This window comes from Ailuropoda melanoleuca, chromosome 14, assembly GCF_002007445.2.
Source record: "Ailuropoda melanoleuca isolate Jingjing chromosome 14, ASM200744v2, whole genome shotgun sequence".
Taxonomy (NCBI): Eukaryota; Metazoa; Chordata; class Mammalia; order Carnivora; family Ursidae; genus Ailuropoda; species Ailuropoda melanoleuca.
The window spans coordinates 88,180,251-88,207,761 of NC_048231.1; the positions used below are offsets into that span (position 1 = coordinate 88,180,251).

The 27,511-nt window shown below is 35.5% G+C and overlaps 1 protein-coding gene across 4 annotated transcripts in view; it reads left to right on the plus strand.

Annotated features, from left to right (window-relative positions):
- The window catches only part of WDR7 (WD repeat domain 7), a 339,096-nt gene that overhangs the window by 24,268 nt on the left and 287,317 nt on the right, over positions 1-27,511 (plus strand). For 3 of the 4 annotated variants that reach the window (XM_019800741.2, XM_011226266.3, XM_034643188.1), the window contains 10 exons: positions 3,372-3,478; positions 5,013-5,091; positions 8,180-8,354; positions 10,640-10,716; positions 11,544-11,663; positions 13,002-13,147; positions 13,696-13,798; positions 16,860-16,992; positions 17,243-17,491; positions 18,299-18,519. In XM_019800741.2, coding sequence (XP_019656300.1) covers positions 3,372-3,478; positions 5,013-5,091; positions 8,180-8,354; positions 10,640-10,716; positions 11,544-11,663; positions 13,002-13,147; positions 13,696-13,798; positions 16,860-16,992; positions 17,243-17,491; positions 18,299-18,519 — 1,410 coding nt within the window. The remainder of the gene's footprint in view (positions 1-3,371; positions 3,479-5,012; positions 5,092-8,179; positions 8,355-10,639; positions 10,717-11,543; positions 11,664-13,001; positions 13,148-13,695; positions 13,799-16,859; positions 16,993-17,242; positions 17,492-18,298; positions 18,520-27,511) is intronic. The other variant, XM_034643189.1, reaches the window with a different exon arrangement.

The following is a 27,511-nucleotide window of genomic DNA, read 5'->3' on the forward strand; positions in this document are numbered from 1 at the left end:
TATGTAGAATCTCTATATATATGTATGTGTGTGTGTGTATATACATATACATATAAAATGAAGCTCATAGTGAGCAGATTGGTGGTTTTCAGAGGTGGGGGTGAGGGTGGGAGAAATGGGTGAAATGTTTTTGTTTTTTGTTTTTAGTTTAAATCAATTGAATTTAAAAAATAAAGTGTACATTACCACAGTCAATTTTATAACATTTTCATTACCTCAGAAACACACCCTGTACTCTTTAGCTGTCATTCCCAATACCTCCATTTCCTCCCAAGGCAACCAGTAATCTGTTTTCTATCTCTTTTTTTTAATGTGCAGTATATGTAAGGATGTTAATTTGGTTTGATAAATATCCCATATCCCAAGTATAATTCCTCTGTAGGTTTGGCTGTTCTGGGCATTTCATATGCATGGAATGATATGTGGGTTTTTTGTGACTTCCTTTTTTCACTTACTATAATATTTTCAGAGTTCATCTGTATTGTAGCATGTATCAATACTTCATTTTTTTTAAATGGCCAAATAATGTTCCATTGTATGAGTATACTAAATTTAATTTATCAGTTAATGGGCATTTGGGTTGTTTGCACTTTGGCCATACGGAATAACTCTGCTGTGCGTATTTGTTTATGAGTCTTTGTGTGGACATATGTGTTTGTTGCTCTTAGGTATACACCTAGTCATGGAACAGCTAAAACTGGAAAAATACACTCTTGAATGACATGTAAAGGCTAGGCTACATGTGGAAAAATAACTGGGAAGTGTCATAAAATGTAATGCCTTCAGGATTGATAGTGAACTTAATACAAATCATCAGTGTAGTTGTGAAGAGAAAAAATACCACATCACATTTTACTGGAATGATTACAAGCAATAAGACTCACTTATGAGAGCTTAGAAACAATTCTTTCACTAATTTTGTTGCATAGGTTTTACTAGAATGTTACATTTATTTAAGTTCAAGTAAGAGGGATAAAAGTGACTGGGGGAGTGAGAAGTGTTGGGGGAGTGGGAATGGGGCTAGGAGAGAAATAGATCTTTTGAAAGCTATTAAGGGAATTGGACTACTTTATCCAAGGGAAAAGAAAGCTAAATAAAAGTTGGCTTGGTTATTGTCTTTGATATATGTGGTCATTCAGAGCAATTTCTTAAAGCCATCTTTTTCTTTCTTTCTTTAACTCTAAAAAACTTCTATTTAATGAATCGAATACATTTGTGTTCATTAAACATGTTGATATATGAAAATATTAAACTTCTATTTTTAGCTAACTTTGTACTTAATGAAGATATAGTCAAAAATATAGTTTCATTTATACGATTTTTTTGTTGCTTTTATCTGATAATGGCGGCAGAGCCATATATTCTAGTTTTATTTTACAAATATTCACTGTCAATATTTAGAAAAACCATTGCTTTTTGGTATTTTGACTTGTGTACTGTGACTGTGCTATATTCACTTTTGGTTCCAGTAGTCTTTTTCTAGATTTTTCTAGAATTCTACTTGTTCAAGGGTCAAGCATATTTTATTCTTTTTGATTCTATTGTAAATGTGATTACTTTCTTAATTTCTCTTTTAGCTATTTTGTTGTTAGTGTATAGAAATGCAACTGATTTTTGTATGTTTATTTTGTATCCTGCAACTTTACCCAATTTGTTAATTAGTTCTAGCAGTCTTTTGTGGAGTCTTTAAGATATATAGGATCATGTCATCTGCAAACAGAAAATTTTACTTCTTTCTTTCTGATTTGGATGCCTTTTATTTTTCTTGCCTAGTTGCTCTGGCTAAGACTTTTGGTACTATGTTGAAGAGCGGTAGCAAGCATGAATATTCTTGTCTTGTTCCTGATCTTAGAGGAAAGACTTTTAGCTTTTCACTGTTGAGTATGATGTTAGCTGTGAGCTGTCATTTATAGCTTTTATAAAGTTGAGGTACAATCCTTCTATATTCATTTTGTTAAGAGTTTTAATTATGAAAGGATATTGAATTTTGTCAAAAGTTTTATTGCCTCTATTAAGATGATCATGTGATGTTTATGCTTCATTCAAAAATTTTTATTTTTCTAGATTATGGTGGGAGTAGTCTAGTTCTAGTTACTTGGTATGGCTTAAAGTGATATTTTCCATCAAAGCCATGTACATTTAAAACGAAACTATTGGTAAAGCTGATTTTCTTGGGAGAAATTAAATAATTGACCCAAGAGCATAATTTTTAGTGGAAGACTACTGAATCTTTATATGGAGGTGGGGTTGGATGTATGAGAAAATTTTGGTTGTATGGGAAAACTTTCTAGGCCCATTCTAACTATAAACAATGGTTGATTCTTAGGTAACTAAAATAGAAATTTAGCCTTTGGGGGAAAAAGTGCATGTTATATAACTAAGCAAAAAAAGATTGAAATTTTCTCTTAATTGTAATTATACAAAAGATGACTAGAATGAATTTTATTTGGAAAATCTCTTCAGTTGTTACGTACCAGAACTGTAGAACAATATTGGTACTCTTCCTGTGGAATATTTAATTCTGAATAATTTAGCTTTACTAATAAATTAGGATAAATTATTTGCAAAATGGACACCAGGATGGGTACAATGGAACTTTGTTATATTCTGTTCTTTTAACTGGGTATTGAGTATGTGGCTAGTAAATGTATTCTTTATATCTTATACATATATTATAAATGTACTTGTACGTATTAAATATTTAATTGAAAAATATATCCTGAAATAACCTAAGGCCCTGAAGTAACTTGAAGTAATAACATGCCAATTGGTACAAAGTAGATAAATTTGGGGGCTGATTGCCAGACTATTTTAGAATAGTGGTTATTAAGCTATTCTTTCTGTAAGGCACTGTGTCACTAAATCGTTGGTCTGTGAAGATCATTCTTCGTTTCTGATAGTTAATGTTGCTATCAGCATTTGGGAGGGTGCCCGTCCTCTATGTTTTTGAGTTTTGAATTTCTTAATCTAGAGACTCTAAATATGTTTTCAGGTCAATGAGCATATTATTTAAAAAATGAGTAGGGTTAAATTATTTTATTACTAACTCACATTCTTAAACTGATTCTTCAGTACACACTAGTTTAGTGCTTAAGACTGCCCTCGTTTGACCTCTAGCTCTGTCACTCTCTGTATGTGTTGGGCAAACAATGTTATCTGTTGGTTCCAATTTTGACTTCAGAACTACCTGGTGGGGTGATTATGAGCATTAAATAGGTGGGGTTCACTGTGGTGTTACTCTCAGGTTTTCGTGTTCTGAGCAATTCTTCTCAAATCCGTATCTGTATATTTATATTGAATATTTAACAGGATTCCTAAAAATTAATTTTTAAAAATTTGGTACTTAAATCAACATATTTATGTATTTCTAGGTTAATCCTCGAGCACTGTTGTTTGGTCACACAGCCTCAATCACCTGTTTGTCTAAAGCTTGTGCTTCTAGTGACAAACAGTATATTGTGAGTGCATCTGAAAGTGGGCAAGTATTTTCATATTCACTTTTTTCCTCTTAGGTTTTTATTGCAAATAGTACCAGTGTATTAGTGAATAGGGAATTTTTTTTCTTTTGAAGTATTTTTTAAATGAATGCTTCAATTGTCTGAATTTAAAGATATTTGGAATATGGTTTTATAAGTGTGAATTTTATCTTTATTAATGATTTCTGTAATACTTTTATCATAATTTATGAGTATATTTTTGCCTTGCTTTTGAGAAATTCAGAATACCTTATAAGTTAAAGCTTGATTACTAATCTCCATGGTATTTTTATGGAGTTAGGCAAACAACTGAATGATGGCTAGGCTAGCATAAATTTGGAAGATGAAGCCATGCAAAGTTCATATAGTTGTATTCATGTATGTTAATACACTAATGTAATTATATATTCCTGAGTCCTAGAATATAACTTGTTTTTAGAGAGAGAGAAATCGTAGGTAATAGTCATAGGGTTCAGAGTGAGGAGTTTTTAAACTTTTCTGGTGCTTAGAAAATTATATATATAATATGTTACTGAAGGGAGGTGGGGACCTGGAAGAGAATTATTTAAGAAGTTCTTCCCTCCCATTAGCCCCCCATAATTTATGAACTTGAAAAGAACCTTATGTAACTGTAACAAGAAGAGGCAGTATCAGGTTAAAATATAATCCCTTTTGGTCAATTAGAGGATAATTCATATTAGCATGCATATTCTAAATAAGATTGAACATCCTTTGAAAAATTGTTTCATACCATGTGAGATATAAGAAAAGGCATTTTGAAGAAACCCTTGAGAATATTAGCATCACTGCATTTTATTAATGTCTTCTGTTAAATAAAGTTTGTTTCTTTAAAAGACAAAGACAAATTGATATTTCTAACTTTGAATGTCATATCTTCAGTTTGAGATAGAAGCCTTTTTTGTTATGCACTTGATAAAATGTATGCAATAAATACTGAATCAAAATTGGAATGTTACATTTAATTTGCAAAGGTTTGGAATTAAGTTGACTTAATTCAGTTGACTTTGTGTTGTGCTAAATTTTCTAGCTATGCTGATAACTAATGGAAAATCCCGGTGGTTTAAATTAAAAGTTTATTTCTTGTTTTTGTCACTTGACCCTGGTATATCATTTGGGGCTCCGCTTCACTATCATCCTTACTTTGAGATTGAGGGTGAAGGGAGCAACCACTGACAGAAGCTGTTGCTGTTTAGAATGGAGGCAGAGGAGAAAGAAAGTTCTTGGGGCCCTTGCATCGGTTGTGGCCAGAACTACTCACAAGACTTTAACAACCAGAAGGGAGCCAGGAAATGCAGCCCCACCATATGCTCAGAAAGAATGTGGTTCTAGGTGGGGCTGGGGAGGTTGGGATGGTGAGTGAGGACCAGAATTTTTCCAAACAGCATAATGATTATATACTACTTTTCCTTGAAATATATCAGTTTTAATGAAAGATTAATTTTAAAGTACTGTGACAAAGTTTGATGGTGCTTTTACAAATCAGATTTAAAGTTAGCTATTATTTTTGTTTTATAGAGAAATGTGTCTCTGGGACGTGAATGATGGCAGATGTATTGAGTTTACAAAATTAGCCTGCACACATACAGGCATACAGGTTAGTATCTATATCCATAATGGTCCAAGTCAGCACAACTTATTGCAGGTATACAGTTAAATGTTTTTTAAACATTGAGCCTAAAGTTTTGTATGAAAAATGGGTGGAGATGAGTAACAGGACAAGAAGACTACAATTGGGGTAGTAAAAGTATTCCTCATTGGATGGTACAATGAGGGCATATTAAGTAGAGGTGACTAATGGGGAAAGGTGGAGGGTTAGCCAGTTACCACTGCCACTTCTGTTCTTTCTGGCCATCCTGATTACCCAAGTGAGAGCCCCTTTACTAGTTGGGTCAGTCCTCTAGATCCTACATAATGAATTCTCTCATGCTAAAGCCTTTATGATTCCATTCACGCTTAACACAGATTGACCCACTTTACAGATCATATCCTGCTTATTACTTGTGCAGTTGGTCCTTGGGTACGTTTCTTTTGACTTTCTAACTGTTGAAGAAATGACTATTTCATATGTCTGCCTTATACAAGAATTGACATAGGAATTTATAGTTTCTGATTTCTATTTCTGGTATTCTTTCTTACTTTTTCATAATTGTCAAGTTATTTTGTGCTTCAATTTATGCATCATTTACTCTGTTGAATATTGGGAAAATCACAAGTCCATTGAAAATATGATTTATGTTCTCAATGGGGCAGGAGAGGGAAGAGAAGAGAACTAACTTTTACTGAGCACATATTGTATAGTCATTTCTTTTATGGTGTTTCATTTAGTTCTCCCCACATCCTTACAAATGAGATAGGAGTATGCTATTTTACATATAAAGAAGCTGAGACCCAGAGTGATTAAATGACTTTTCCCAGTCTCACAGTGAGTGATTCCTGGCGCCAGCATCCCAATCAGGTTTATCTTTCTATTCTTTCGGTTACATCATACTGCCTCCCACAAACAAATACAGTTACTTTTTGGAAAAGAAAACTTGTGCCAACACAAATTAGAAAAGCAGTGGAAAATGTTTCAAGGTGAGGTGATGATTCGTGTAATCAAGTTTTTTTTTTTTTTTTTTTTTTTTACTGTTTCTTATCCTCACAAAGGCCTTTTAAAAATTGCTTCTTTGGTGTTGTTAGAGTGTAAGCTTTTTATTTAAGGGCATATGTTACTTATTTTTTATCATATGATGAATCATCAAGGTTTATAGAGAGAAAATGGATAATGAATGATATATGGTTAGTGACTTTATAGATTATTTAATGTCTCGAACTCATTGGATATAAACATTTTGACTGTTGTATAATTCCATGATTTAAAAACTTTTGGTTTACATTTTAGGAAAAATTCTCTTTGTTTATTCAACTTACTTTTAGTGCCTGTTCTTTCTCAGATCCTGTATTAGGTCCTGCATTTAACTTGGCAAACATCTCTAAGTAGAAGATGCTCTTTGACAAGTTCACTAGTGTGGGACAGTTGTTTCCTGTGTGATCTTCACTCTCTCAGGTCCAAGAGTGAGTTGTTTGTATAAGCGGAAATGATAAACCTTGGTCACACTGGCACTTACTGAAATCGCAAGGAGATGCCAACTTACTAAATTATCACATGGGAGATCCCTTTTTGATATTTGGAAAAATTGTTTCTCCATTCAGGAGACTTTCTTTGCTAGTATGAAAGTGTCTAAGGAGCTAAATTTAGTGGTCAGAAGATTATTTGGGAGTATAACTTCAAAGCAAAAGGTGGGAGGCATTTATCAGGCAAGGCTAATAAAATATCCCTGCCCCCAGGAGAGAGCTCTTCTCCACTGACTGTTGTGCACGTGTCTCTCCTGGCTGGTGTCAGGTGGGTACTGACAGATATTGCTTCTCTGCACCCATCTTTTCCTCCTCAGCCCTCTCCCCTTAGATGGGTCAGGGCTGCCTACGGTCACGTAATCATATGAGAGTGCCTGGCAGTCCCTGGGACCTCCAGGTTGTGTGTCCTGTTTTTTGGATCAACCTTCTAAGATCTAGAGATGCCCTCTGTGATTGTGTTTTATTAGACTCCCCTCTTGGAGTCTTAGTGGTGCTACCTTGCCCTTAGTTAATGTGCTTAGTTAATGTGCTCTGTGCTCAGTGTTTAAGAAGTTGTACTCCTTCTTATACAGGGTACCCCATAGTTGAGAGAAAATCGTATTCCTTCACATGCAGTGTTGAGCCTGAGAACAGGGCTGATGAGTGTGGGAGCAGTCCTTAGTTAATTTCCCAGTTGTGGAGTGGCTACAGCATTGCCCTTTGCTCAGTCTAGCTTGCCGTCATGTGATTCGTGTAAGGTCCAATCCTTTGGAAGTAGTTCTCTGGTTATTAGATGTCTTCACCTTCGAGTAATCCTCTAAGAAAATCATTGCACTAGGAAAGTCACTTTTTTTTTTTTTTTTGAAGCTAGCGGGAGACAGGACCTTTGAGAAGTTGTTAATCTTGTTTTGATAGTTATTCTTCTTCTGCTCTTTGGTTGATGGAAACCCATCTTTTCCTTTTGAGTTATTCTTGGGATGAGTAACATGTAGATCATGATTGTATTGGTTCATCCTCTATTTTTCTTTCACAAAGTGTAAGTTTACATGGTTTGTCTCATACTTTAGTCTGAAATAACACACTTAGATTAATCAGAATTTACTGCTGATTATAACATGGTTGAATAGCAGTCATCTTCTAAATTTCATTTGGTCATAACTAATAATTATAAGCCTATACCCAGCTATTCTCATTCATCTAAAATTCATATTTTTTGCTTTGCTTTGTGAAAAGATTCCTTTTGCTTTGATTTATGAAGCTGATTTTGTTGAGGTGTTTTATGAATTCATTCAACAGTCCTGTTTTAGATGCTATAGGAGGATTAAAAATGAAGAATTACTGTGACTTCTGCTCCAAAATAATTCAAAAGGAAGGATGTTAGGAAAAGAATAATTTTTGTTAAATATTTTTAAATATTAATGTAACTTGATGAATGTGTGTATATATACGTAGACACCTATAATAGGTCGCCAGATAGTACCTGTCTGGAAATATTCCTGGAGAAATCGAGTGCCATCATAAGCTTGATGAAGTGCTTGCGAATTGAGTCTCAGAAGTAAAGGAGAACATTTAAAACTTTTTCCTTTTAGTTCTACCAGTTTTCTGTTGGAAATCAGAGAGAAGGAAGGCTTTTATGCCATGGCCACTATCCTGAAATCCTCGTTGTGGATGCCACCAGCCTTGAGGTGTTATACTCCTTAGTATCAAAGATCTCTCCAGACTGGATTAGCTCCATGAGTATTATCCGATCCCACCGAACACAAGGTCAGTGTGTGGTGCCCTTTAGGGACTTCACCCCCCTGACATAATGGGTAGTTTACTGTAGAGTTCTGTATCATATATGGTATATTTCATAAGCATAAAACATAAATAAGAAGTTTGAGGGAAAGAGTGGGGGCTTCTGTGGTTGGCACAGGGGGTGGAAGGTAGATCAGAAAGGGTCTTGTGTGCTAGCTAGGGAACTTTGGTTTCGTCCTGTAGATCAGGAGTTGGTAGACTTGTACTGTAAAGGACCACATCCTAAATATTTTAGGTTTTACAGCCCACGTGATCTATGTTTCAGCTACTACGTTCTGCCAATGTAGCACAAAAACACATAGTACTGAAGTGAATGAGCCTGTGTTCTGATAAAATGTTATTTACAAAAAACAGACAGTGGGTTGGATTTGATCCATGAGCTGTGGCTTGCTGGCCCTTGCTATAGATGTTGGACAGTCTCTGATAAGAATGCTTGAAGGGACTTATGTTTTATTTTATTTTTTTATTTTTAAAAGATTTTATTTATTTATTTGAAAGAGAGAGCACAACCATGAGTGGGGGTGAGGAGGGACAGAGGGAGAGGGAGAAGCAGGTTCCTTGCTGAGCAGGGAGCCCGATGCGGGACCCAATTCCAGGACCTTAAGATCATTACCTGAGCCGAAGGCAGACACTCAACAAACTGAGCCACCAGCACCCTGGGATTTGTGTTTTAAGCATCACTTTGGTGGCGTTGTTGAGAATGGTTTAGATGGGAGATGATTTTAATACCCCAGCCGAGAGTGGTGCAGGTCTGAAGTCCAGCAGTGGCTGTGGAAACAGAGTGGATGGGTTTGCAGCATTTCCCAAGGGCTCATCTGCAGAGTATTGGTTCTGAAGTTTGTTAATAGGTATTAGTGAAAAAAGAGGGTTCTGTGGTCAAATGTATTTGGGAGTTGTTCAGTGAAATAAAATTGAACAGGCTTCTTTAATCTGGGACCTTCTCAAGTAGAGGCTTTTTAATGCCTATTAGAGAATTACTGCTTTATTCAAGAGCATAGCAGTGAAAAAGACGTTCAACTTCATTTTCCAGGCAATAGGGAACTCATTATTAGTATATTCACCTATAATCTTAGTTACAATCAATGTTTTCTTTTAAAAAGGGCTATATTTGTGACAAGCAGTTTGCACGTTTTGAATTTTTATGCTGTTTCCACGTGAGATGCAGATGTACTGTGGTCGGAATAGGATAGAATGTCACTGATGAAAACTTTTGTGCTGTGCATGCAATTCTAAATGTTATCAGTTTATAATCTTGCAAGCATATGTAACTTTTAATCTGCACTTACCATATTCTAGTCTTTGGATATTTGAGAATTTTAGCTATATTGGTATGTTCCACTTTTACTATAAATTTACAGGGTTGTGAGCAGTTGTTAGTGTCTCCATACAGGGTCATGACTTGTAATCACTGCATTCCAGTGCTTTACGTTGCCTGGAGAACCGTGTAATACGATGAGGTTTTTACTTAAGGACAGCAAAAGGTTCATTTTAATAATAGTAATAACCCATCTTGATTGACAGCTGAGTGCTGTACCTGTGGTGTGTCTTAATTCTCATAGCAGCCCAGTACCAGTGTTACTCATCTGTATTTGCTTACAGATAAGCAAATTGAATCTAAGGTTAGTTAAGTTATCCACAGTTTATCCGTTAGTTAGTGAAGAGAATGAGATTTTCACGGATATCTCCTTCACTCTGGAACCCGCACGAGACTGCTCCTAGTCTCTGCTCTCAGAGTTTCATGTACGTTACCATGGCGCTGTGACTGCTTGCTTACCTACAGCTTATGCATTTCATTTTTAGATCATGTCTTCTCCTGATCACAGTCTATAGAGGGTGTAATGTGCCATAAAATGTAGAAGGCAGGCAAAGTAGGTGGGACAGTGGGAAAATGAGTGTCTTCAATAAAATAAAGTGAGTGTGCTCATCCTTGATAAATAATTAAAAGTTGTGAATTTTGAAGAATAAAAATTCTTTGTTAAATCATCAAATAATCATAGTGATCAGGAACATTTGAAATTATTAAAAACTGGTTGATTAGATATAAAAAAATTCAAGTAGCTGCAAACAACTTTTCCTTCAATTTCAAATTTGTGGCCTGTTGTGTTTCAAAATCTGGCTTCTATTTCATGAAGTAGAGAATTACGCTTTTACGCCAATTGAAAAGCATTATTACTTAATTTCATTAATGTTACTATATAGAAAGAAAGCGTATTATGTTTGTAATCTTGGGTTCTTGGTCCCTCTCGACTTAGAGGACACTGTGGTCGCACTCTCAGTGACGGGCATCTTGAAGGTGTGGATTGTTACCTCTGAAATAAGTGGCATGCAGGTGAGACAAATGTTCTGTTCTTACAGAGTCTTCAATTTTAGCAATAGGCCCCTCCCTTTTTTTCCTAAAGAGCCAGGAGAAAGCTATTCTTTTTCAAGAGCCTTATTGACATAGCATTAGAACATCCCCTAGTATGCTGTCTCTGTAAGTGTATTACGTTTTTCATTTTTGATGGCAGACATCTGCTCTGTCGAGGATATGAAACAGAGAAACATACTGTACAGGATATAAAGTAGAGAAACACAGAAGAACTGGGATTTTCCTCAGTTGCCTCTATTAAATTTAAAAGACAGTTTGCTTGAGGGAAAAAAATAAAGCAAACCAACACAAAAAGTATATAAAGCCAATTTTAGTTCTCTCTCTGTTCTTTGGGCTTGAATTCCTTGTAGCTCTGTCAGTAGAAACGGCAGATCAATATTCTGACGGTATTGATGCTGATCTCTTCAGCTACTGAATTTTTACACACTGAATTTGGGGAAGGACCTGGAGGAATTGATCAGTTTTTTTTTTTTTAAACGTAGAAGGACATATAGATACAGAATTTAGGATTGACTCAAACTTTTATCATCTGTTATTGCCACAGTGTTGGCACTCTGATTCTCATCAGCATTTTAATCTTGAATAGCTTTGTAGCAAAGACATTGTCCCTGGATATGGTTGGAGTGTATTTTTGCTGCTTTTTATTACCTTGGTTCTCACGTTAGAGGCTAAAATGATGAATATATCAAGTGATGTCTTTCTTCCATTTTATTTCTTTTTATCATTGTATGATAATTTTAATTGACAACCAAACCATTCCTGATGTTTTCATATCTTTCTCTTTTCAGGATACTGAGCCAATATTTGAGGAGGAATCCAAACCGATTTATTGTCAGAATTGCCAAAGCATTTCTTTTTGTGCATTCACACAAAGGTCACTTTTGGTTGTGTGCTCCAAATATTGGAGGGTAAGGTAACTACATAAATACGAAGCTGTATTTTTACCCTTCAAGGGGTTGGTTTATCAGGCTTCCAAAGATAATTATAAGGAAGAGCTTGGTTCAAGAATATTTTAACCCTTTGGAATTCATATAGGCTATTGTTGTAGTGTTAATGTAATAAATGATAAATATAGCCAAATCATGGTAAATTCAGCTAAGATTTGTTTTAATTACAAAAAGGCGCTGTATAAGCAGTTTAATTGGTTTTTATTTAAAGAAAACTAAAATAGAAATTCTAAGCCATTGAATTTTTTAGCACTGTAGAATACTCTTTTACCAATTATTGAAGGTGGTAGAAAAATTCTTCTAGGAATTATGAGATCAGGGTTTTTAGTCCTAGCTCTAGCACTACTGGACATGTGACCTTGAGCCCATGATGTAACCCTTATTTATGTCAGTTTGCTGTCTGTAAAATGGGACAGCAATGCCTGCCTCCTGCAGTCCTTCTGAGGCTCATATGAGATCATGATGTAAAGGGACTTTGTTAACTTTGATGTGCCTTACAGATGCAGAGCTCCAGATGGCCTGTGCTGCTGATGAAATTTTAGGGACTTGACTTTTTTAGGGGGGGAGAACGGGGGTCTTTTATACGTGAGAATTATTAAATAATAAAACTGAGTCTTTTAATTTGGTATTTATGGTACTTCAGCCCCTGGATGAAATTAAGTAAGATAATTCCCATATTAATAAAGAGATGTTCTGATGTCTGAGTGTATTAGAAATATTGTTATTGAACATAGAAATAAAACAGGAGTAATAACCATGCATTCTAGAGGCTGGTTTCCTATGACTAGGAATTCTTTGATGGAACATTCCTCCCTTTACATAAGAAAGGCTAAAGATTCCCTGTGCCTACGTAAGGCAGCACATCTGCTCCACGTGTCATATGCCTGACCGCCAAGAGGCACACAGCTGGGGACCTAGTTGTGTTTTCCCTGGTAAAGGTGGCTATGCCCCAGGGCTCACTGACACAATGTCTTTAACTTGAGGTAGGGAATTTTAAAGGCCTGAGTTTGTTAAATATATTTCCAGAAGTTTTGTTTTTAGTCTGTTTTTTTTTTTAAAGCTTTTATTTATTGGAGAGAGGGAGAGAGAGCACGAGAGAGCACAAGCAGGGGGGAGACGGACAAGCAGGGAGCCTGACCGGGGCTGGATCCCAGGACTCTGGAATCATGACTTGAGCCGAAGGCAGACGGTTATCCGAATGAGCTATCCAAGCGCCCCTTGTTTTTAGTTTAAATGTCACTGTATCTTACTTAAATGACACCAACATGAATTAGATTGTAAATTTCTTGTTCGTTGTAGGTGTTTGATGCTGGAGACTATTCCTTGCTGTGTTCAGGTCCTAGTGAAAATGGACAGACGTGGACTGGAGGTGACTTTGTATCAGCAGATAAAGTAATCATTTGGACTGAAAATGGGCAAAGTTATATTTACAAACTACCTGCCAGGTATTTAATCAATAATAAGTTAGGATTTTAATTGAAGCAAGGGTCTGAATTCAGGGTATAACTCGAATGTATAAAAATGTTTAAAGTATAAATGATTTAGGTAAAAAACTTCAGAACTTCTTAAGTTAGCTTTATAATTCCAGTTTAACTTATAAGTACAAAAATTAGGTGGATCTTTATTTGAAGTAGGGTATTTTGATGACATTAATTTAATGCCTACATTAAATTAACTGTAATTTGAAAATCCATATTTTGTCCATTGTCCAAAAATCCTCCTCATATAGTATGATAAAATATTTAATGCCAGTATTTTTTTTTTTAAGATTTTATTTATTTGACAGAGATAGAGACAGCCAGCGAGAGAGGGAACACAAGCAGGGGAGTGGGAGAGGAAGAAGCAGGCTCATAGTGGAGGAGCCTGATGTGGGGCTCGATCCCAGAATGCCGGGATCATCCCCTGAGCCGAAGGCAGACGCTCAACCGCTATGCCACCCAGGCGCCCCTAATGCCAGTATTTTAATTGAATGTTATATTTTTCTCATTTTCAGTTGCCTTCCAGCTAGTGATTCATTCCGCAGTGATGTGGGGAAAGCAGTTGAAAATTTAATTCCTCCTGTACAACATAGCCTCTTGGATCGAGCAGATAAAGAGGTAAAGTTCTTCAGGTATCATTTATAATTGATAGTGACATTGAAAATTTCTCACAATTGCATTTATCAGTGTCTTTTGGTAGCTAAGAATTTGAAAGATTCAGGGCATTGTGTTAAATGTCATAAAACATTTTGACATGGTCAGTTGTAAGCACAGTTCTAAAATTTGCATATCTTTATCATATATGCTTTTAGTGTTCATATTTCTCAAAGAATACAGATGATCTTATCCTGATTACGTAGTGGAAATGACTTTTTGGTAAAATATTGATGATGTAAATTACGCTATCATGCAATTGTAAAAGTAGTGACAGATATAATTTTGGGAGGGCAAAGATAATCGTGGAAAACTGCTCATTAGTATTAGTTCATTACTTGGATAAGGCATTGCAGTCTCCCCAAAATCATATAGTGTTTTAAATGATCAGGCATTAGAAATAAAGAATAAAAGAAATTTTCTCTCTATGACAACCAAAGTTTATTATGATCTCTTTTTTCTTTCTTTCTTTCTTTCTTTCTTTCTTTCTTTCTTTCTTTCTTTCTTTCTTTTTTTTTTTTTTTTTAAAGATTTTATTTATTTATTTATTTATTTGACAGAGATAGAGACAGCCAGCGAGAGAGGGAACACAAGCAGGGGGAGTGGGAAAGGAAGAAGCAGGCTCATAGCGGAAGAGCCTGACGTGGGGCTCGATCCCGCAACGCCGGGATCACGCCCTGAGCCGAAGGCAGACGCTTAACCGCTGTGCCACCCAGGCGCCCCTCTTTCTTTCTTTCTTTCTTTCTTTCTCTTTCTTTCTTTCTTTCTTTCTTTCTTTCTTTCTTTCTTTCTTTCTTCTTCCTTTCTTTCCTTTCTTTCCTTTCTTTCTTTCTACGATTTTATGTATCTATTTGAGAGTGTGTGAGTGAGAGAGAGCAGGAGCAGGGGAGCAGAGGGAGAGGGAGGAGCAGGGAGCCTGACATGGGGCTCAATCCCAGGACTGGAGTCGAAGGCAGATGCTTAATCGACTGAGCCACGCAGACACCCTGATTTCTAAAAACCTACTTAATATCAATTTAGAATTGAAATGCAATGACACTTCGTACTAGGTTTTCATCTCTGTATTTTTTGGGCATTAAGGACAAAGCTTTGGTTTTGGAAGTAAAGTTTCCTTTACTTATATTCTGGGTTTGTATAGCTTTTTCATTTTGAACATTTTGTTCCATCTTTATGTGACGGGATTTCTTTTTTAGATATTTTGAATTTACAGAATTTATACACCTCTGTACAGTTAAGATGCTCTATAACCTATCCTTTATTTTCCTAACTTGAATGCCTCCTTTTCTCTAACCAAACAGTCACTTCCAGGTAAACTAAGGGATAATGACTTATATAAAAAACATAGATAAAACAAAGCAAAACAAAGTACGTATTATGTTTTTAAAAATACCAGCTGTCTGATATGTTTTAAGTTAAGATACATCTATTATATGGTGTGAGATACACTGTGGAATATGGAATATTGGTTATTATAGCTGCTGTAGCAACTTCTCCATGTTAGAGATATTGTTTATCAGTTACAGCATTCAGTAATTTTCTGACTTCAAGTTAAATCACAGAATTGATTATGCTTAATATATATAGTTTCTATAGGCTAGTGAATTTTAGGAAATAACTAACACCAAATACAGTAATTAGATTATTTGTTAACTATGATTGTCAAAACTGAAATTTATTTTTTACTGCTTTTCAGGATAGGATTCTAAGCTTTAATATTCAAGTATTTGTGAATTTAAATTCTAAACTTTAATTTTATGAGCCCACCCCTATTTAGTATTTTCAAATAAGTGGTATCATTGAAGGCATAAAAGGAGAAAAAGAATTTGTTTTAAAAAAAGTATACACAAGACACTAATGAATGGCCTTTGATCCTAGTGTGGTCTATAGTTAACACATCAGGCTAAGTTCAAATTGATTTTGTAAATGTGACCAAGTAAAATGTCATGCTATTAGTTGAAAATATACTGCTTAAAAAAAAAATGGAGTCTTCTGGGGCGCCTGGGTGGCTCAGTCGTTAAGCATCTGCCTCCAGCTCAGGGCGTGATCCCGGAGTTCTGGGATCGAGCCCCACATCGGGCTCTTCCACTGGGAGCCTGCTTCTTCCTCTCCCACTCCCCCTGCTCGTGTTCCTTCTCTCGCTGGCTGTCTCTCTCTCTGTCAGATAAATGAATAAAATCTTTAAAAAAAAAATGGAGTCTTCTACTTGTACAATCTTGGTAGTTTAATTTTGCCGCTGCTCTTAGTGACTAATCAGGAATGGGCAAAAAGCTAGGATTAGTGAGTTCTCCCCTTTTGACCTTTAAAGTGGAGACTTTTCTTTTTGGTGAAGGAGTGGTATATCTTTGTTTTAGTTATTTAATAGGAGACAGTTAAATACATTGCATTGTTGTGGTGAGTAATCAGTTTTTCTAAAATAGAGAAAAAGAATATAAATACTAATTCTAGAGAAAGACTATGAATGCAGTTTTCATTTCTTTGCATGTTTGTATTTTATGGGACTTGAATATTAGTTGACATGTAATCAATGCTATAAAATTACATTAAAATGTTGTTGAAGACTCATGCCATAAACATGTTTGTTTGTTTGTTTTTTTTAACTCTGGTTCTGAGTCAAAGTACTAAACATCCTTATCTGAAAAAATGTTAATACGTGAATTTTTTTTTTAAAGATTTTATTTATTTATTTGATAGATAGAGAGAGAGACAGCCAGCGAGAGAGGGAGCACAGCAAGGGGAGTGGGAGAGGAAGAAGCAGGCTCCCAGCAGAGCAGGGAGCCCGGTGCGGGCCTCGATCGCAGGACTCTGGGATCACGCCCTGAGCCGAAGGCAGACGCTTAACGACTGAGCCACCCAGGCACCCCTGAAATATGCTGATTAAAAAATAGCTAAGGGCCTCCTGGCTGGCTCAGTTGGTAGAGCAAGCAATTCTTGATCTTGGGATCATGAGTTCAAGCCCCAAGTTGGGTGTAGAGATTACCTTAAAAAAAAAAAAAGCTAAAAATTTTGAACATTTTTCTTTTGGCAGTTGCTAATTTGTCCTCCTGTTACTCGGTTCTTTTGTGGATTCAAAGAACACCTCCATAAACTATTAATTCAAGGTGATTCTTCAGGAAGATTGAATATTTGGAACATATCAGACACACCTGATAAACAGGAAGGTAAAGAAGATAGTAATAAATCATGTGCAGCAATTTCTTAATTCTTTTAATTTAGCAACCTAAATACTAACCACTGCATAATAAAATCATAATGTACATGTCATTTTATTCTTCTTAGAATTATAGTTTGTGACAGTTATCATTTTCTGATATATATTACTGAATCAACTAAGTACATTTATTTTAATGTTTAATTTTTTTCTAACATGGACAAATTTTTTTTTTTTAATACAAAACAAAACCTCCACAGAATTGAAAATGACAACTTCTATTAGTTTGCAAGAGGCATTTGATAAACTGAATCCTTGTCCTGCTGGAATTATAGATCAGCTGAGTGTCATTCCCAATAGTAATGAGCCTCTTAAAGTCACTGCAAGTGTGTACATACCAGCACATGGACGACTCGTTTGTGGCCGTGAGGATGGAAGCATCATTATTGTACCTGCCACACAGACAGCCATAGTACAGCTGCTGCAAGGGGAACACATGCTCCGAAGAGGTATACTGAAGATCTGCGAGTGTTTAACGTGTTTCGAGAATTCTGTAACCATGATATTGACAGTGTTTGCCCTCTTTGTTTGTAACAAGTACAATGAATCGGCTTAGTTGTTAGTGTGCTAGGAGTTGGTAGAATTTAATGCCGGTGCAGGTAAGAAATGCTTAGTACCCATTATTGGAATATATACCAAGTAATGACTGTATGTAGAGAAATATCTGATTTTACCTCTTGGTATATGTTAATAGTTTCATTTATTATTAGTTATCTCTATAGCTTACTAAGTAATTACCATATTATCAGTAACATCGCCAGTCTTTTAGAACAGTGCTGTCCAGTAGAAATACGTATATATAACAGTATATGATTTTCTGTATTCACATTAATAAAGTAAAAATGAAGCAGATGAAATTAATTTTAATAATCTGTTTTTTATATAACCCAGTATAGCAAAACTATTTTCATTTCAACTTGTAGAATTGAATAAAATTTCAATTTTACAATATAAGATCAATTGCAATCAATATAAAAAACTACAAGTGAGATCTGTCACATTACTTTTTTGTGCTAAATCTCTGAACCCTCCTCTATTTACAGCACATGTGAGTCTGCACTAGCTGCATTTCACATGCGTGGCAGCCTCGTGTGGCTGGCAGCTACTGTATTGGACAGGGGATTTTAGAAGACAAAATTAGAAGTTTTTTCTATGATAAAATTTATAGTTGTTCTGACAATTCATGTTTGCTTTTATCTGTTTAAATCTTGTAAGACTATAATTTTCCCATTTTAAATCCAAAACCTCATTCACAGGTTGGCCACCTCACAGAACACTCCGCGGTCATCGGAACAAAGTCACATGTTTGCTATATCCTCATCAGGTCTCAGCTCGTTATGACCAAAGATATCTGATATCTGGCGGCGTGGATTTTTCAGTCATAATTTGGGACATATTTTCTGGAGAAATGAAACATATCTTCTGTGTGCATGGTGGGGAGATTACTCAGCTTCTAGTTCCACCTGAAAACTGTAGTGTAAGTTGATCATAAAAGGTAATTTTATTGTGGTAGCCCTGAGTTATATTGCTATCAGGAATAGAATCTAACTTAAAGAAAATGTGACGAAAGAATTAGCAAAACCGTTTCAATTTTAAAACTAGATAATGTTAATATATAATATTTAAGCAGAATTATAGTTATTTACTATTGGGTGTAGAAATAGAAGATGCATATTATTGTTTTTTCCTGTTACTTGCTCCTATATAGTATGGCTTGTCTCTGAAACACAGTAGCAGTTTATCAGAGTTTCAATTTTCCATTTTAAAGTAGTTTAAATATTCACAAAGATACTCTGCAATCTCATTATGTTCAGCTCTATCTGAGCAGAAAGATAGTGAATGTATACTTCAGTAGAGGCAAAATACTTACCAGCACTTGTTAATAGTGTTTGTTTAAATAAACACTTATTGTGAAAAGGGAAAGTATAACAGTCACTGATAATGATTTTGGAAAATTTTGCACATTCTTTTATGAAAGCAGATTGCTTTCTTACTGATGGGTGTGTAGTGATATCAAAAACTTAATTTAGGAATATGACATTTGAGGACGCTTTAGGACTGATAAATAATAGACCCATAATTTTTTCTTCATAATTTCTTTTACTGTTTGTTAATCATGAACTTTTTCTTGTGATTAGCCAACTTTGTGTGCACAGTCACTATTTCCCAGCCTTCACATATGTATGCATGCACATACACACTCTGTTGTCTTACACACAGGTTTCATGTTTATCAAAATCCATTCAGCTTCACAGGTTATGGTTTTACATTTTACTTGTGTATCTGATGCAGTGTTTATAAGGTGTTTCATTTCAAAACCCGAGGAATTTTCCTTGACCTTTCTGCTTAATCTTCCTGATAGTGTATTTTATCTGCTGTGTTCTGCCAGAGCTAGATTTTGTTTGATTTGATATGGATGGTATTGTAGGAAGTCCTAGTGCCAGTTGTCTTTTTTTTTCTGCTGAACTTGAAAATTGTTGTTTGTTTTTTTAATTTTTGAAGATTTATTTATTTGAGCGAGAGAGCGAGAGTGGGAGTGGCAGGAGGGGCAGAGGGAGAGGGAAGGAGAATCCTCAAGCAGACTTCCTGCTGAGCGTGGAGCCGGATGTGGGGCTCAATCCCAGGCCCCGAGATCGTGACCTGAGCTGAAGTCAAGAGCCGAAATCAAGAGTGGCTGCTTAACCAGCTGATCCACCCAGGCGCTCTCAAGTTTAGGTTCTTAATCATTCTCTTCTTTTTTATTTCTGCCTTTGCCTATCTTTTCAAATTGGTTGTTAGTTTCTTGTCTACATCACTGCAAACAGTTCCTCTGTGTTTATTTAAACAACCAATCTTAAGTCTATTTTAGTGAAAACACATATCCTCATAATTGCACTTGGGAGTTAGAGCACTGTTACAACCCATCCTAACTTCATTAGTAGTTATGCCCTATAGTGAAACATGAGAAATTTCATCCCCGATTTTTGTTGTTATATAAAATATTAGAGAAATATATATTTTAAATTATAAATATGACTGGAAGTAAAGTTTGGAGTGGTTTACATACGATCATGTTTTCTGTTTGAATCTCCATTAATACATACTTTTTATAGCTTGTATGTTTGTATGAGAGCATTCCCTGGTTTCTTTTTTAAAAACTTCAAGTGGAGGGGTACCTGGGTGGCTCAGTTGGTGAAGTGCCTGGCTTTGGCTGAGGTCATGATCTCAGGGTCCTGGGATCGAGCCCATGTCAGGCTTCCCACCGAGTGGGGAGCCTGTTTCTCCCTCTACTTCTGCCTGCCATTCCCCCTGCTTGTGCACTCACTCTCTCTGTCAAATAAATAAAATCTTTAAAGAAAAAAACTTCAAGTGGATATATAATAAATTTATTTTTGACCAGTTGCATTTAGAAATGATTTTTAGTGAGTAAAAAAGTACCTGGTAGGCATGTGCAGCTACATAGGGAATGGGCTTCTAACTAGACAAGGGGCTAGCCCAGGTGCTAGTGTCTGGCTAATAGGAAGAAAGACACAGACAAGGAAGTTTGGTACTTGGAAAATAACGTAAGACTTAATAATTTACTTATAGACTTAATGACAGAGATTCTCTTGTTTTTAATTGACATTCAAAGTACAGGTGGTTCACTTGGTTAAGCGTGTGCCTTCGGTGCTCAGATCATGATCCCAGGGTCCTGGAATCGAGTCCTGCATTGGGCTCCCTGCTTAGTGGGAGTCTGCTTCTCCCTCTGCCCTCCGCTCATGCTTGCTGGCTCTCTTTTATTCTCTTGCAAAATAAATAAATAAATGTACCAATTAAGACAGACTTGCTTTTAACTTTGTGATAATTTAACAAGTAGTGACTGCCTGGTTGATAACCTTTTTGTTTAGCTGGTGATTTTAGGGGCATCAGCTAATGTGTCTGGAGGTCAAAGAGCCTAAGTGATTAATAAAAAGCTAAGAATTTGATATTTGCTAAATGTTTAGCAAATGACTGTCTTGCTGAGTTAGAGTTAATGATATACAAAGAGTCCAATGCTTAGGTTGTCCCTTCATAAATTGATCTAGTGTCCTTTTCTTTTAGCAGAAAATATTTTTAAAGTTGTGATCTGGTCATTGGAAGATTATAAGTATTTACCAAACATAGTGTTTAAAGATAAATATTGAAAAGTTTGTCATTGCTTTTTGGATTAGTATAGAGTTTTGGTTATTTTAGGTAGAATCATAAAGTTGAGTTTTGATTTCTTGCAATATTTTTTTTTTCAGGAAAAGATGTCCTAAAACAGGAATATTAGTTGTGTTTTAAAATTTATTTAAATTATAATCAAGGATGTATAAGGTTGATGATTTTTTCTTTATTTTGTAGTTATTTTGTGTTTACCAACACATAGGGGGTTTTAAGTACCAAGTGAATCATCGTGTCTTAGCTTAGGGAGATGGTGAAGAAGGAATGAGATCTGTAGGTAGAAAGACGGTGCAGGCAGCTCTGAGGTAGACGGTACGCTCCTTCACAACTCCACATACGTGTCTCAGCGGACCAAAGACGTGCACTTCCTTTCCTACACTCTAGGTGTTTCTTTGTTATCCTTTCTTGCCCCACTCCCATCATTTTTATCCCATATTAGCATCTTTTTAACCAAAAAACCTTTCCATATCCTTGCTATAAAATAACATTAATTTGGTTCCAGGCTCAGTGGTTCTGTATACTTTATTTTTGATAAATGATTTCTCTATTCTTTTATTAATGGGAGTTGTAAGTATTTAAAAACTTGACATGTTCATAAATGATAAATACTGCCTGACTACAGCATTGTATAGAGTACTTAAATTGAATAGATTTTGTTTTTATTTTACATTGGTTTTTTTGTTTTTCATTTTTTCGAAAAATTTAGGTTTTTTCCCAAAATAGTAACAGTCCATTTAGTAGACAGAGTGCTTTGAAATTGAGTTTGAATCACCAAATTGTCCAGATAACTGAGATTTAACTTTTATATATGATACAAATTATTTTAAATAATTATAATAAGAAAGTTAAAATTTTTCTGAAGGTATCCTTTAAGATATGAAATACTGAAGTAATTCAGGGTTGTATAATGCTAAAGCGTTATTGAGAACAATTCAGAAAGCTGCTGGGGACAGTATTACCATCCACCACATAATGTGTTTAAATGTTCCCAGAAATGTAACCTCGCGTTTTAGGAGGATCAGGCAAATGTTAGTCTCCTGCAAGGCCTACTGCATACACGTAAAGGAGAGATACTAACAAAGTGCTGTGAAGGATAAGGGGAGGGCCATATTCTGGGTACTCAGAGAAACAAGAACTTTGGGAAATGACTCGCTGTGAGCTCTGTTTTTCGACTTCGGGAGGGATGTTGAAACTTGTAGTTTTGAGATCTTTAATATTAGGGTATTTGTCATTTCTGTTTCTTAAGGTTATTGAATGTAAAGGGAAAAGCTTCAGTTTGAGGTTGTTTTTTTTTTCTTTTTGGTGGTTTGGTTTCTTGATGAAACAAAATGTATCATACATACAGATGAACGATACATGTGCCCGTACTGTATATACATGTGAATGAAACTTATGCATGTGCTGTATGTACAAAAGAAAGATTCATAACGTGCTGTACATACACACGAAAGATACGTATACACATGCTGTACTTACATGGAAAAGGTACATATGCATGTGCTGCGCGTCACATGAGCAGTGCATGTACACGTGCAGTGAGTACACAGGAGAGGTACATCTACATGTACTATGTATGTATGAAAGAGCATATGTGTGTGCTGGTATATGCATACGAAAGATACATCTGGAAGGAAACTGAAGTGGAATGACTTAAACAGTATCTGAATTATGCAATATAGCGTACAATTCTATACCATTTTTGTTTGTCACTCTGTGTTGTATTTATTGTTTTTAAAAGACTGGTTTTCACCGTGTGTATGCTATTCAGACATAATATAATAAAAAAATATTTTAAAAAAAAGTTAAAGCTCTGAGGCAGTTTTAATAGGATTCAAATTTAAAGTGGAACCCTTACATTATTACTAAAAAATTAGATTGCCATTTTGAATACCCAAAAGAAGACTTTTTAGAAAAATCTGTTTTAAAAATAGACTTGCTAGGGCACCTAGGTGGTGCAGTCGTTAAGCGTCTGCCTTCGGCTCAGGGCGTGATCCCAGCATTCTGGGATCGAGCCCCACATCAGGCTCCTCCACTGGGAGCCTGCTTCTTCCTCTCCCACTCCCCCTGCTTGTGTTCCCTCTCTCGCTGGCTGTCTCTGTCTAATAAATAAATAAATCTTCTAAAAAAAATAGACTTGCTAAAATTTTCGGTTTTTTAACTTTTCATCTGCACTGAGAATATTACTTACTGTAGTATCTTTAAATATTTCATAAATAGGTATATAAAATGCAAAAGGTATTAAATCTTAGTAGTGAAAAGCAAGTCTCCCCCCCTCCCCGCCCGCCCCGCTCTCCCAACTGTGTGGTTCCCTTAACTCGGAGTGCAATATCTTGGAATCCTTCAGAGATTTTCCATGCTAGAATGTTTTAATACTTCAGAAGTGTAGCACTTTGGCTTAATCTTATTCTAATAACTGAGAAATTTAAGCAGTGTAGAATGGTTACAGATAGAATGCTTTCCAGGTATGGGTAGTCAGAGGTAGGCTTTGGTGAATTTCCAAAATCTCAGCGGTAGGCTAGGGGAGGCCAAAGCGTGCACCAAATCCCCAGAGTTTGCAGAAGAGAGTTCTTGAAAGGAGGGCAGATTTCTTAAGGCCTCTGGAGTGCTGCAGCAGAAAACTGCTTCCAAGTCTCTAGCATTAGGATTAGTAGTTCCAATTGAGAATGACCTGACCGCTTCCCTTCACCTCCCTGCCAGCTTCCCCTCTTATTCATCATTCTTTTTTTACGATAGCTTCCAGTATGAAGGATTCCACTCTTCAAGATCCAGGAACATTTTATTTCCACATATTTTAATTTCAGAGAAAGAAACTAGACTTTGAAAAAAATGCTAAGAAAATAATTTTAAAACGTCAGGAATGCTTTAAAAAACATTTTTCCTAATAAACCAGACGGAGATTAGTGACAGGCATGAAAATGCAGAAATTAAAAAATAACACTAGTGACCCAGTAGAATATTTCTTACCTGTAGAATGGTACTGATGTCTTTGCATGGAGCTATCCACATTTCCTCACTGACCTGGACTTGCAGTGGGTTGCTGTGTTTAGAAGTACAGCCTGTGACGTGGAACCTTTGTGTGTGTGATACAATAAGATACTGTCTATTTACATTTAAAAAACACACAAGTCCATACTCTGTATTTATGGATGCATGCATAGGTAGTAAAATTATTAAAATTGAACTGGAAAGATAAGTACCAAATTCATATTCTGCTTTGCTTTGGGAGTGGGGGGAGAATGCATATGGAAAGGAACAAAAAAGTGACTTTGTTAAGTATTATGTTTTATTTACTTTAAATAAGTACATATTTATATTTATTTCCCTCATTGGGATGGATGACTGGATTATCAGGTGTGTGCTACTAGTAGAACTTTATTCAAAATGGAATTTTTGGAAAATGTTTCCAAATTAATTTAGTACCAGTAATATGTATGTTTCTTTATATGAGCATATAGGCTAGCTTCTTTAATAGATTTCTTAAAATATGATTACTTCTCATTTACTTTATCTTAATAAACTTGTATTATCACATAATCTCCAAAAGTATCCAGAAGGGGGCAGCATGGGTTTGTGAAAACGGGAATGTCGGGTATCTAACCTGTGTGTGCCTTCCCTTGACAGTGTTAAATCCCCAGTTCTTAGAGACAGAGAGATGATAACATGAATGGTGTATGTGGCTATACCTATACTTAGCATAGCTAATCTAATGTTCAAAGCCATTAAGAACAATTAACAAATTAGGTTTCTTTTTAATACATTGTCCTTTTTAAAAAGTAAAGCTTTTGTCTGAATTAGCTCTTATCTCACTTTTTTGAATTTGGGCTTTTGTTACTAATTTGAGTGTTACATTTAAAAAGTAGCATTTATGATTATGACATGGTCTCTGAAGCCAAGCAGAGTGAACTTCGGTAGTACAAATCAAGCAAAACCAGGAGGCAGAACTAACATTTTTCTAAAATATATCACAATGCACATAATATTCTGTAACACTCTTTTTTCCTTTAACATTTAATTCTCTTAGATTTTGAGACTATTTTCATATGTTTTTATATATTCAGCAATGTCTTCTTGAAACTAATTTTTACTTTTAAAATGAAATAATTGTTATAGAGAGCACAAATATTTTTTTTTAAATTTAAATTCAATCAGCCAATATACACTATATCATTAGTTTCAAATGTAGTGTTCAGTAATTCATCAGTTGGTATAACACCCCGTGTTCATCACATCACGTGCTCTCCTTCATGCCCATCACCCAATTACCCATCCCCCACACCTGTCTCCCCTCCAGCAACCCACAGTTTGTTTCCTATAGTTAAGAGTCTCTTACGGTTTTTCTCCTTCTTTGATGACTTCTCATTCTGTTTTCCCTCTCTTTCCCTATGATACTCTGTGCTGTTTCTTATATTCCACATATGAGTGAAAACATATGATAATTGTCTTTCTCTGTTTGACTTATTTTGCTCTGCATAATACCCTCCAGTTCCATCCATGTAGATGGAAATGGTAAGTACTCATCCTTTCTGATGGCTGAGTAATATTCCATTGTAGATATATATACCACATCTTTTTATCCATTCATCTGTCAATGAACATCTCAGCTCTTCTCACAGTTTGGCTATTGTGGACATGGCTTCTATGAACATTGGGATCACTACGTTTGTATCTTTGGAGTAAATACCTAGTAGTGCAGTTACTGGGTCGTAGAGTAGCTCTATTTTTAATGTCTTGAGGAACCTCCTACTGTTCTCCAGAGTGGCTGTACCAGCTTCCATCCCCACCAACAGTGTAAAAGGGATCCCCTTTCTCTGCATCCTTGCCAACATTTGTTGTTTCCTGTCTTGTTAATTTTAGCCATTCTGACTGGTGAAAGTTGATATCTCGTTGTGGTTTTGATTTGTATTTCCACATCACGTGGAGCATGTTTTCATGTGTCTGTTGGCCGTTTGTATGTCTTCTTTGGGGAAATGTCAGTTTATGTCTTCTGCCCAATTCTTGACTGGATTCTTTGTTTTTTGGGTGTTGAGTTTGATAAATTCTTTTTATAGATCTTGGATACGAGCCCTTGATCTGATATGTCATTTGTAAATATCTTCTCCCATTCCATAGGTTACACCTTTTAGTTTTGTTGACTATTTCCTTTACTCTGCAGAAGCGTTTTATCTTGATAAAGTCCCAGTAGTTCATTTTTGCTTTTGTTTCCCTTGCCTTTGGAGATGTATCTAGCAAGAATTTCTGTGACCGAGGTCAAAGAGGTTGCTGTGTTCTCCTCTAGGATTTTGATGTATTCCTGTCTCACATGGTCTTTCATCCATTTTGAGTTTATCTTCAGAGAACACAAATATTTTCTAAAGATGTTCTGATCATCTTTCTGTATCATTAAGTGTATTCCAATATCATTTTTAATGATATTCAGCTAATTTATTTAATTTATCAGAAATTTTAGAATGTTGCTTTAAAAAATTTTTCTCTTGTCAACAGTGAGAGTACAAATTAGAATATTTTTGCACATATGAAATGATTTCTTAGGATAAATTTATAGATGTGAAATTTCTGTATAAAAGGGCATATTGATTTTTAAAGTCTTTGAGTAGATATTGCTAAATTATCCTTCAAAAGCTTAGGGATAGGTTTTTACCACCTATTTACCCTCATAATTCTCCATCATCCTTATACTCTTTTAAGCCTTGCTAATATTCAGGCTTTTAAGTAGCTGTATGCAGAGTATGTATAAGTGAATAGCACCAATTTTCATTTTTAAAGCACAAATGCATTAATATATCAATACTGTATTGGCCATTCATTCTGATTGGCTTATATTGTATTCTTTATAATTTCATGTTTTCCACATTTTTACTGCTATCATTTTTTGTTCAAGATAATTAATTAATTTTTCCTGCTATGAATAGTGTTTATGTATTCAGATATCATAATACACCCTGTCTCTTGTGTAGGAAGCTGAGAAAATGAGTAATATACCAAGAAACTGTAAGTGTGTGGTCCCTTTAATAGTAACGAGAAAGACTGCATCCTTCTATTCAGGCTATGCTTATATTGTGCCAAACACTTCAGAAATTTAGATATTCTTCTATCTTAGAAAGGCTTTTTTAGCGCTGAAGTCATATCCTTGGGAGTAGAGACGATTATATTGGGCACGAAGTTTAGTTTTAATAATAGAAGTCATTTGGTGCTAAACTTACAAATGAAGTGGTCAATTAATTTGAGCTTTTTATTGTGAGCTGAAGAGATAGAGTGACATAAATAGTATGACATAAAGACTAATTTTTCTTGAGTAACTTAATCCTAAA